At 43.8% G+C, this 12298-nt stretch overlaps 1 protein-coding gene across 1 annotated transcript in view; it reads right to left on the minus strand.

Annotated features, from left to right (window-relative positions):
• The window catches only part of TSPAN5 (tetraspanin 5), a 156348-nt gene extending 144416 nt beyond the window's left edge, over nt 1-11932 (minus strand). The window contains exon 1 of the mRNA XM_012641082.1: nt 11852-11932. Coding sequence (XP_012496536.1) covers nt 11852-11932 — 81 coding nt within the window. The remainder of the gene's footprint in view (nt 1-11851) is intronic.
• Between the last annotated feature and the right edge of the window lie 366 nt (nt 11933-12298).

The following is a 12298-nucleotide window of genomic DNA, read 5'->3' on the forward strand; positions in this document are numbered from 1 at the left end:
GAGTCACAACCCAGCGACAAACTGTGAGATCAGTGAATGAAACTAAACCAGCAGTTTTGGGGGTGTTTCTGGTAAGCTACAGATTACTTTAAAGATGCTTCTATAACATCCTGTCGCACTACATATATCATTCCTTCTTACCAAAGAATATTACAGTAAAAATGCTACCTAACCCTCTCCCTTCATCCCTTCTTTTCCCCCTTCAAGGACACACCTTCTATGTGGGAATGAGTGACAAGGCTCCTTGCACCTACTGATGTACCATGCCCTGGCCTTTCCTCCCAGAGCTGAGTCCAGTTAGAGGGCAAATAAAGCTTAGAAACATGACAGCTTGTGTCTTCTCCATCAGGTGACAATATTGGGGGCAAAAGAGCACAAGGTCTCAGTGAATCCCATTTATGCCCCAGAGGAGAGACCAGTTGGTCCCTCACTCACCAAGATGGTTGGCCCATTTCGTCAGTGATCCAGGTAGCTCAGGCCAAGATCCCAGCTCTGCATCAACTAGAAGAACATACAAGGAGCAGACGCAAGTTATCCATATCACTGACTCAATTTTCACCTCTGTAACCTAAAGGATTTGTCTGAACTACACAGAGTAAAACAATGACCAAAATATACAGGATTCATGACACCATAAATAGCTAAAAATATATAGTTACAGCCATCTAGATAATTCTAGAATATCCAGATTTAACAGATGTTATCAATAATAAAGTATTTCTATCTCCCTTTGCCCTCAGGTGTTAGGTCTAACACCAGAGCTAAAAACCAGAAACTCAACTTCCCAGTAGAAAATACTAACAGGAGACAGTTTGGTTTTGCAAAGAAAATGAAGAGTCAATCTAACAGGGTTATGAAAAATGGGGAAATTAACAACAAACAATAGAAGCGAATTCATGGTCTGGTATCCACGATAAGAATTGCATGCCATTCATTACAATGAAAAGAACACTGTGAACATTTGTTAGATCTTTTTTCCTTTTAGTTATTTTGAGAATTCACTTATGCAGGCAGAACATTACAGAGAACAAAAAATATACGTTACAATGTAAGATTATTTTAATGGTTCCAAAAGAAGTTAAGGAAAAACAACTAAGAGACATTATGGGTGTTGAGGAAAACAGAGAAATAATTGCTAATACCTACTGAATATTCCAAGCAATTGACACATATTAACTCCTCGAATCCTCACTACCTGGAGGTATGACTACTGAACATGCCATTCTGCAGATGAGGGGGAGACTTCATTGCAGGGTGTGTAAATAACCTGTCTAAGGTCACAATCCCGGGAATGCAGCTGGGGGAAAATTCAGACAGGCTTGAGGTCCAAACCCATTATCAGGAGACGTTCTGCCCACCTACCACCAGAGCACAACAATGCCCAAGTTAGGCTGAATCTTTTATTACTCTCTAACATTGCGCCAGATGAACAATTCTTCTAAAACGTCCATGACCAGTGGAGACTTCGGTTGAAGGGCTGGGCTGTATTGATATGACTATAGCTCAAAATAGGAGAACTAACTTTTGGCATTTAAATGGATCATCAGTGATTAGAACTACTTACTTGGCAGAATTAAGTTTTAAGGTTGCTTAGGGGGATATATAAACAATTGGGGGAGATTTTTGTTGGAAGCAAAACACTATACTTTGAAAAATGCTTAAGTCAAGTATTCTTCTTTTATGAGGACTACTTAATTGAGTACAAAGCATTAAAATAGCTGGCCTGAATATTTATTAGAACACCAGCTGTTCCCTCCAGATTTTTAGAAATTCAAGCCTTAGTGCCAAGAGTAATTTAGAAAAATTTTTCAACACATAAAAAGAGCCCTATGTCTTGTAATACTTATCAAAACAGTAAATAGTAGCTGGAAGAGGTATAGAACATCACTATGCCTTTTCAATGAGGAGAGCCAAAATGTTTTGCCATTCCCTTTCAAACGCTATTTTGTTATTTAGCTTGGTCATTATGTTACTTAAAAATTATACCTTGCAATTCATAATTAACAATCCCTTATGTATATGGATAATATCACAGTCCTAACCATAGGGTTTATACACCATTCTGGTTTTTTTGTTTGTTTGTTTTGCTTTGTTGTTGGTTTTTGTTTTTGTTTTAGGAGTGGTGCTAGCTGCAGTAAAACATCTCAGGGAAATAATATAGATTTGTATTCAAAATTTTATTCCTTTCAAAAGATTTCCATTTTTGAAACCCAGCCATAATCAAATAATTTTTTTTAAAGAAGGTAGGGGAAAGAAAGTCAAGAAAATAATAAGAAAACTCTATGCACATTGTGAATATCCTACATTGAAACTTCTCTTTCTTAAGAAAACTGACGAATGTCACGTCTAGGTCTCCTGTGTCTGCTCTGCTGTCAGCTGCCTTTGTGACAGTGCTGCAAATGTGGATATGGGGAAAGAATATGTCCCTTCCCACACGCCAGCAGCATCAATTCGATGAACCCGCCATAGAGACCCAGCTGTAGACGGCGACTCCCCGTCCTTGACCTGAGTGTGGTCAGGCTGACGGCCCAGGAGGCAGCCCAGAGAAGCAGGGGCTGGAAGCAAGAGCAACAGTGGACAGGGAGGTGACCTGTCGAAGGGTGGGTGGTTTGTTGTTGTGGAGTCCGGTGTCTACAGTTAGATGCAGCCGACTACGTGGACGTGTGCAGAGTGGCCCGGGACAGCCAGGGCAAAGGAACAGAAAGTCCCGTTCGTCATGGTGCCTGTCGAATGACTGACTGGCTTCCATCCCTCCATCATGCCAATTCTTAGCATACTAACTGCAGCACAGGAGGTCCTCGTTGAAGAGGTTTTTCCCATTTTGTTTTTAGGACTTTCGGGTTTAAAAATAAACTGGTGTTTTTAGATTAATACAAAATTCCATGAGGCATAAAATAGGCCACTTTTTTTTTTTTTTTTTTTAGGTAAGCAAAGAACAGTAGCTTCGTGTGCTGGTGAAATCAGTCATCCTTTGGTCACCGTCCTACACCACCCACGCCCAGCTCTCCCAAGGGTCCCCTCCAGAGAGCCGTGGGAAGGAGGGGCCACATCCTCCCAAGAAAAACAAACCAGAGTTTCTCCACTTCGCCTGGGCACCACAATCGCTTGCAGGACTTTTCTTTTTCCTGGACCTACTGAATCAGATCACCCAGGGGGAAGGCTGAAATTTCCTAAGTTACTAAGCTGACGGCTACACTGCACGTATAAAGGGGTGAAATATCAACTAATCCTACGGAAGTCACCCACAGTTAATGAGAGGGGCTTCCCATGCATGAAGAAATCTGAGAGATAAAAACCTATGCAAGAAATAATTTTTTTTAAACATACCTGAGCCATCAAGATTCAAAAACATCTAAAGGCTAAATGGTGGTCTTCTGTCTTTTTATTTAAGCAGTAGACCCCTTTTTTCAAGCAAAATCCTTCATAGTACCCCCAAAATATCAAACCTACTAGCCAAGCTTCTCTAGGGGAAGTGGGGTCAGAGACGCACCTGCCCAGCCTCCACTCCAACCCACACACACCTCGAGGAAGTCCAGGATTGCTGGTAGAAGGTCTGAAAACCACGGGGCCAGAATAAAACATTTAAACGGGAGAAATATACAGCTCTAAATCTAAATTGAAAAAATTAACTGGAGGGTTAGCTTCTGATTTGCACTTAGCCTACAGGGATGGGTTTAACAGAAGTTCACTTGAAAGAGAAGCGAAGGTTTTATTTCCCTAGAAAGTTAACCCATGCCAATAGTGTTCCCTGGCTGCCAGGAAGAGCACGTGTAGTTTAGCCTCGGTTAATAACCAATATTTGTATTTAGAGATTTACCTTTTACGAAGCACTTTCACATGCATGATCTCGTTTAATACTCGATAACACCTTTGCAGCAAATCACGTCCCCAGGTTTTTAGATGAGCAACTGAGGAACTAATCTGTGACAGTGATTTACTCAAAGTCAATTCCGCACGGTAGCGGAGGCAGCCTCCGGACGCAGCCAAGCCCAGGGACTGAAGTTCTCTGGGTGGTTAGGACAGCCTGTGAAAAATGTGTGTCATTCTGGCTGCTATAATAATAGAGGTGCATCCAAATGGGACCACAGGCAGAGCACCATGACCACAGCAAAGAACAATCTGGAAATAGTACATGAAGAGCACATGGAGGAACTAGGAGCTTTAAAAGGTAGAAAACAGAAGGTTCAGAGATGACATAATGGCTATTTTTAAACGTGGGGAAGGGAGATAAGTCTTATTTTGTATCACTCGAGAGTTGCCTAAGCCATTCCTCTTCTCCTTCCTGAAAAATTCAAGGTGGCTCCAAGCAGGTGGGCCTCTGGTTAGGAACAGGTAGTGGGAGGGACGCTGTGGAGGCCCAGGACTGGTAGCAGAGTGAGAAGGGTGTCCACGTGGTGGGGTGAGGCTTGGGGCATGGGATACTGGAGCCCCAGCAGGTAAGGAGGACAACCATGCGAGGAAAGGAGGTGGCGGCGGCAGCAGACTAGTTACGTATCAGAGATTTTTCAAATAAGCAAACCATTCCAATTGTTAAGAATAACGGGAGCCAGGAATTTCACTGTCAAAGAAGGCAGCTATAAATACGAAAAGGGAAAAAAACTAGAACAAACCCTGTGGTATCAGACAGGAATTTTAGGTATCCCTGTAAACTCATGGTTTTAAAAATATATAGAAATAAATAGAGATGTAAGTGTATGTATGTACAGAAGCCCACTGAGAGCACCCAGGAGTAGCAACACTCTTACAGCAATGAGCACACCAAGCAACCAGCTTTTGGCTTCTAAATACCATTCTCTACTAAAGGAACCAGAGCTCCTTGGAGAAAACGGCGAACGGTACATTCATTACAAGATGAGTTTAGAGCATCTCAGTCTGCCAGAAAGCAAGGAAGTGCTCAAGGACCGACGTGAGTTAAAACCACACATGAAAGGACTACTACTGTCCAAACCCAGAACCAGTTTAAACAAAGGAAGGAAGGTGAGAAACAGATTATAACACCTGAAAAAAAAAAAGAAATCTGTAAGTTCTTACTGATGCAAGTAAATTAACAAATTGAAAACTGGATGAGGAATGGGCTATGTACATAGTTTCAAAGTAGTTTGCCACAAAATATGTATAAATTACAAAAGGGAAAAAGAGTAACTATTTTTTGGTAGACAAGCGTGGCAGGCAACACCTTAATCGAGTGACCATCTTCAGTAAGACAAACAGAAATGAGTGTCACCTGATGAGATACAATGACAAAAACACAGCACCATTTCTGTGCTATTCCTGCCAAAGATGCACAGCCTGAATCTAAGTTTGTAGAAATGACAGACACACACAAACTGAGGGACATTGTACAAAATAACTGGCTTAGAATCTTCAAAAGTATCAAGATCGTAACAGTAAAGGAGAGAAAGTCTAAAAAGATATAAGTAAATATAATGTGTGGCTCTGACCTGGATTCCTTTGCTTTAAAAGACATTATTGGAGCAATAGAAAAACTTGAATGAACTCTGAGGATTAAATGGTGGTAAGGTATCAATGGTAATGTCTTAGCTTCGACGGTTGTACTGTGGTTACCTAGAACACCCTAGTTTACAGAAAATATACACTCAACTGTGTGATAGCCGTCATGCTGGTAACTTTTTCTCAAACAGTTCAGGATAAAAACAAGTTCTCTGTACCACCTACACTTTTTCTATAGGTTTGAGATTGTTTCAAAATAAAAATTAAAAATCAACAACAATAAACAGGAAAATGGAAGTTGCAGGGAGCAGATCACATTTAATTTGAGGACAGATAAAACTCTCTAATGAAATGGTCCAAAAACAGATCCCTCCTTGTAAGGGTTGGCAGGATGTTATGGAGGAAAATACTTCACTGACTAGGAGGTTAGAGTAGATGATTCCTACGTACTTTCCGATGATTTTGTATTTCCTTCATTCAACAAACATTTATTAAACACCTACTGTGTTTCAGACAATGCACAAGACACTGGGCTTATGAAAATGACTAACAGCCCCACCCTTAAGGCCCTTATAATCCAATGGAGCGTGATGATATGTAAGTCTGAAGTTAGAAATTTTAAAGCAGTCATCAGTGTTACACAGAAACATGGTTTTTGGTTCTACACATAGAAAACCATGTGATTCAAGAATGCTGTGTTAAGAACTCAATTTTCATTAGACTATATAATAGTTTATTATTCTATCATATTCTTTAAGAACATTTTCATCCTAACTTTTTTATGCTTGTGGGTGGTGTTAATTGTGGCATATGCAAAAACTTTATCACTTTTCAATTATGAACAGATGTAAACGGCTTACTTGATGTTTTCTTTTAGAATAACAAGCATCTTCTAAAATAAGTTTCAAACCAAAAAGCTAGGGCAATAGTTACGGAAGAGATTTAACACTCCAAAAGTGAACCCTGACATGCTCTTTAACACCTCAAAAGTTTCTCCATGGCTGGGCAGGGTGGCTCACAACTGTAATCCTAGCATTTTGGGATGCCAAGGCAGGAGGATCGCTTGAGCCCAAGAATCCAAGACCAGCTTGAGCAACATAGCAAGACCCAGTGTCTACGAAAAATAGAAAAATTAGCCAGCCATGGTAGCACACACCTGTAGTCCCAGCTACTTGAGAGGCTGAGACAGGAGGATCACTTGATACCAGGAGTCTGAGGTTGCTGTGAGCTAGGCTGACACCATAGCACTCTAGCCAGGGCAACAGAGCAAGACTCTGCCTCAAAAAAAAAAAAAAAAAAGGAAAAATATGTTTCTCCATATCTCTGTACTCCAATTTCTTCATCTGTCACAACGATATTATAATATGCTTGGAAGATGCTTTGAGATGCTTACAAGAAAGATATCATAATTATAATGCTTTGTTAAAAACACAGATGGCTTTTACCTTTTGCCAGGGACTGACTACCTATTACCGTGGATGTTAAGACAGAGTGATCCATCTAAATGAGCTCACCTTGGTAATTTTATGGTGGGTGAAACATCAGCTGATTTTCCAACTTTTCCCCTTGGCTTCATTTCAATCTCCCGAGTACATCGTCAAGAGAGAATGTTTCTGCGCCTTCCCACCGCCCAACAGAGGGAGTGGCCAGACCAAGCAAGTCGGTGCTCAGTTGCTTTCCCCACTGAAGTCTGTACACCTTTTACACTTTTTCCCATATGACACTTTCATAACCATATTTAGCTTTCTTCCTACCATCTCCCTGTAATTCAAAAGGCAATTTAGACTCCCATATGGTTGCCATCGAAGCTAACAGATGTCTAGCAAATTAAAACAAAAATTATGACTTATAAACTGCTGATGTATCATCATTCCAGAACATCTTGCAATTTCTAGTGAATCATAAGATAAGGCTTCCTACTTGATGTACCCCCCTCCCCACTAAGGTTCCCTAAATCTCCCTCCTCTCTGAATTTAAGCCCTATGGAAGCAAATTACATGCAACATTCTGCCATCGACACTGGATAAACCTCTACTTAAAGACACAATGTAACATCTGAAAGCACATCAAGAGAGAAATTTGGCCTCAAGTATCCAAGGCTGTTCTAATCCTTGTATAGCAAAGAGACCAGAAAAATGACTTGGTTCTCCCAAATCATTCAAGGCTTCCATTGACACGTAAGTTTTGGAAGGTACTTTTTCCTAATAAATAATGATAAAATCTATCAAATCCATTTGCCTCATCTTCTTGGCATATCTTAAAGGTATTATCAGTACCTAGTGGTAATGATGCCCAAGTACCAGACCAAGACATTCTAGAAGTCCTATAGCCCTGGATAGAACTAGTGTGAAATCTGGAGACAATAACAGTAATAATATTCACCACTTGTTAAATAGTGAGACATTGTGCTAGGTAATACGTTATCTCACTGAATCCTTGAAACGACAACTCCTTTAGATAATGTTGTCTTTACTTTATAAACAAATTAAGGCTCAGCGCCTTACTACATCAGACTGTATTTTCCAAAGATGGTCACAACCCACATGACTTTCTGCAATGTGACCTCCATCAAAAGGCAGAATCCATTTCTTCCCCCCCCCCCCTTGACGCTGAGCAGACTTCATGAGTGCTTTAACCAAAGGAACAGATAAAAGTGACACTGCCAGTTGCGGGTATAGCCTTAACTGGCTGCAAGTTTCTTCTTCCAGTCTTAGAAACAGGAAGAAGCCACGTGTAGGTGCTCCAGCTGACACCTCTGGCTGATCTCTGGGAGCATCGACTGCTGGTCATTCCACCCCAAAGAGCCCGCAGATAACTCCACTTCCAGCCACGTCTCACAGCAACTGCCTGAGAGGTCCCCAGTGAGAACCGCCCAGATAAGCTTGGCCAAATCACAGAACTGTGAGCTATAACACAGTTTTGTTTTAAACAACTGAGTTTTAGCACTGTTTGTTACAGAGCAATAAATAACCAGAATACTGATATCAATTTTCTTGCTGGAAACAGTTCAGTAAGAGATCCAGAATCCAAAAGCATCCAGAGCAAAACATCTCTTAATGGTGGCTGATAGGATGTAGGGGTTCAGTACTCAAAACGAATGACTTTCAGACAAAACCCCCTTTCTCCTCCCTCCCCCTACCCCAAACCAGTCTCAGTGTTTCCTCAGAAATGTCCTGGTATGGTGACACCCTCGATAAAATCAATTCCCTTCTGTCTTGAGTTGTTCCAACGTATAATAGAGAAAACAAGTTTTTCCCCACCACCCTGCACTAACTAATGAGAAAGGAATCTGTACAAGATGTTGACTTTGTTACTCAGAATATCGTTACAATTGTTATATAAAAGGACTCAGATTTTATACATGAAACTGTAATTCTAATAATAAAAATATATTTGACTCACAGAACAACATCTGAGATTCACAGTGGGGACAGGCAAGCATGCATACTATACCAATAACTGAACAAGCCAGGGAGAAATTAGTGAAAGATTTTTTTGCTTAATGAAAGGATCTCTGAAGAAGAAATGAAAGTAATAAAATTGGTCTTCAGACAAGTCTGAATAAGAGAATATGACTATAATTTAACAAGTGTCCTAGTATACGCTATTTCCATTACATATTAGTGTCTATCTCTTCTATTTTTCTTCCCCAGCATATTGTAACTTGGTAGATTCATTCTGTGTGCAAACTAGAAAGAACCTTATAACTTGTCCAACTTCTTCATTTTAACAGCTGAGAAACTGAGGCCCGGACAGTTAACTGACAGTCAAACTGCTGATTAGTACAAAAGAACCAAACTCTTAGCACTGGTGCTACCATAATGCTCAATTTTATTTTACCAACCCAAACAATATCTCTAAATGTTTTCAATGTATTTCAAATTTATTCTAGTGTTTCAGTGTGAAAATGAAAGATTAGGGAACCGTGCTCTCTGTTAGCAATCTCTTCATCATCATTGTATATGAGTAGCACCAAATCTGCTATTTTTAGCAATCACAGACAGGTTAGTGACTCTGTAGAGAGCAGAGGTATGCAGCTTTTCAGAAGCAGGCTGCCAAGTTACTGCCTCCAGTTCTTCAGTCACTAACATTTTAGTCTGAATTATTTTAATCAAATAACATGCTTGCCTTCCTGCTGATCATCACTACAGACCATGGTTCTAATAAACACAAATAAGCTGGGAAATTTAAATATGGCGAAATTTTGGAGCAGAGCAGGATAGGAAAAGTATAAAGGGGTATCTAAGAGAAAGGTTTTGGGCACAGAAAGCAGCAGGAGGGTATGCAGGAAGCAGAGTAAGTGAAAGGCCCTCATAACCAAGGCACCCACTTAACAATTCTGCCTGGGACAGCTGGTTTAGTTCCATAGCCTAGGTCTCCTGGCAGGCTTCCTGTACCCTCTCCTCCCCCCCCCCACACGCCCCCAAAGACCTTCAAAATCAGACAAGCTGTGGCTCTATTCTGGAAATGTCTATGCAAGCATTCTGCAATTCTTTGAAGCTCTCCACAATTCCAGGGTTCTGCTGCAACCTATTGCACAAATAAAGCTAAATTTGCCTCTGTGCACGCTACAAAATTACACCAAACGGTCAGGGAAGCAGGCCCAAATCCTTTTATTTCCTTTCCGCCCTCTGCTATGAAACTGCAGAGAAAGCCCCTGGATTCTTTTTGTTGCCTGGTAGCTGAAATGTGCAACTTTTGGAAGTGTTCAAGTAGAATTAAGCGGCCTGGACTCACTTCCCCAGCAAGGGCCAGTCCCAATTCAGTAGTCCCTGCCTCTCAAAGTCACAAAGTTTCAAGTCCCAGTAAAATCATAGTATCGCATTCAGAAACGTGACTACCCACCACTCTCAAACATTTCCAGATTTAGGGAGTGGGGAGGAAGAAAACAACTTCTTCTTCCTACATTTGTAGCAGCATTTGATCCTGGGGTGGGGGAGTACTGCTATCAGGAATCGTGTACAACACTGGCAAAAAGCTGCCAGTGAGTGGCTGGGTAGGACACCTATTCACTGTCCCCCACACTGTCTTCACGGCCCTGGAGGCTGATGACACGCTGACACAGACAGTGGTCCCCGATCCCTTCCGACTCCTTACACAAAATATGCATGACCAATGCAAGAGACTCTTATAGAAAATAGAAAGTAAAATCACCTGGTAAAAGTGTGGCACGGATAAAAGAATCCGAAGAGCTGTATTGATAACTATTCTCACAGATGTATCTACTCACAGCAAATGGCCAAAATTAAAGGAGAATCCAAATAAATACACCCTGTGCCCAGACTACTGTGGATTATTATAGAACCGCAGTTCGATCACTGTCTACCTCACATGGAACAGCAACTTGGAGACACCCCCCAGACGGCCACCATCTTTACGGGAAGGGGGTGACCAGTGAGGAAGAGGATGGGATGAGAAAGGGAGGAAAAATAACAGGGTCTTCGAACCAACGTTCCCCCCTTGTCCCGGAGAACTCTTTGTCTGGGTGCTGTATACGTTGGCGAGATCACGGAAAAGGATCAAAACAAAAGAGTAGGCGTCCCAGCCTAATTACCATAGGTGCCCAGCACACCGGAGTGCCGAGCAGATGGTCCGAATCTTGCGTTCAAGCGTTTGCTCTCCCGCTCCCCCGGCGAAGCATGCCTTGCACACCTTCTCCTTTGCATTCCTCCAGGTTTCCCAAAAACGGCCTGCTCCGTATCACTCCTTAAAAAAGGAGGACGTGAGGCACGAACACATCGAAACATATGTCGATGGTGACTTGTTATTACCCTGCCAGTGATATATACGGAAATAAATCCTTCCACCCGCACGCCCACTGGCCAGCGCATTATGCAGAGGGAGCGCCTTGCAGCTGGGGGAGCGCGTGCGGGGAGCGTTATTTACGTGCACATTACGGAGCCGCACGCCGCGCATCTGCATCCCACACAAAGCCCGGGCTGGTGCAAGGAGAGACGCGCCGAGCTCGGCGCAGACCAGCCGCGTCCAATCGGGTCCGTGTCACAAGGTGGACTCGGGTCGGCGCTGCCCGATCAGCCTCCCGGTTACGACACCGCGCTCTGCCCACATCCACGTCCCCCGGGGGCAAAGCCCCTCCGTGCGGCTGCTCATTTCTCAAACCGCCGAGCCCTTTCCTTTATCTGCATCCCCGCTATTCGTCCCTTAAGAAGCCACCCCAAGGCCCGGGTGCCCCCTTTCCGGCTTGCTTTTTCCTTTCACCTCTTCCCATTCCTAGAGAGGATGAAATGTTCCTCTCTCGGAGGCGCAGGCAGGGAACGCGGAAGGCAGACGCCTCTGCCCCGCTCCGCGAGCGCCCGAGGGGCCGCGAAAGTGCAGGCGGCGCGGGGACGGCGAGTCGCCCGGCCACGATGGTCGAAACCCCGGGAGCGCTCCAACTTACCCAAAATATGACATTGAAGCCGAAGATGAAGTATTTGATGCAACAACTGACTTCAGGACCCTTGTAGTGCTTCCCGGACATCCTCTGGGTTCATGAAGGCACTTGCCCCGGCAGCCCGAGTTCGGAGCCCCGAAGCACCGGTGCTCGGAGCAGCCCAGAGCGGCGCGGGGGCGCGGGGACCGACCGGTGCAGAGCGGCTCCCGCGCCTCCAGCCCCTCGCGCGCCGAGGCCGCCGGAGCCGGGTGGCCGCGAGCGGACGGGGACGCCGCGCACCGCGAGCCCGAGCCTCGCCGGAGCCGGCCCCGAGCACAAAGCGAGCGCCCGCGTCCGAGCGCCAGGCGGTCGGCCCGTCGGTCGGTCCCCGGCTCCGGGCGAGGGCGAGCGCGGCCGCGGCGGACGCTGGTGGAGACGCGGCTCGCTCGCTCGCTCGCGCCCTCGGCCGCCCGC

The sequence above is a fragment of the Propithecus coquereli genome, unplaced genomic scaffold (assembly GCF_000956105.1).
Source record: "Propithecus coquereli isolate 6110/MARCELLA unplaced genomic scaffold, Pcoq_1.0 Scaffold161, whole genome shotgun sequence".
NCBI lineage: Eukaryota > Metazoa > Chordata > Mammalia > Primates > Indriidae > Propithecus > Propithecus coquereli.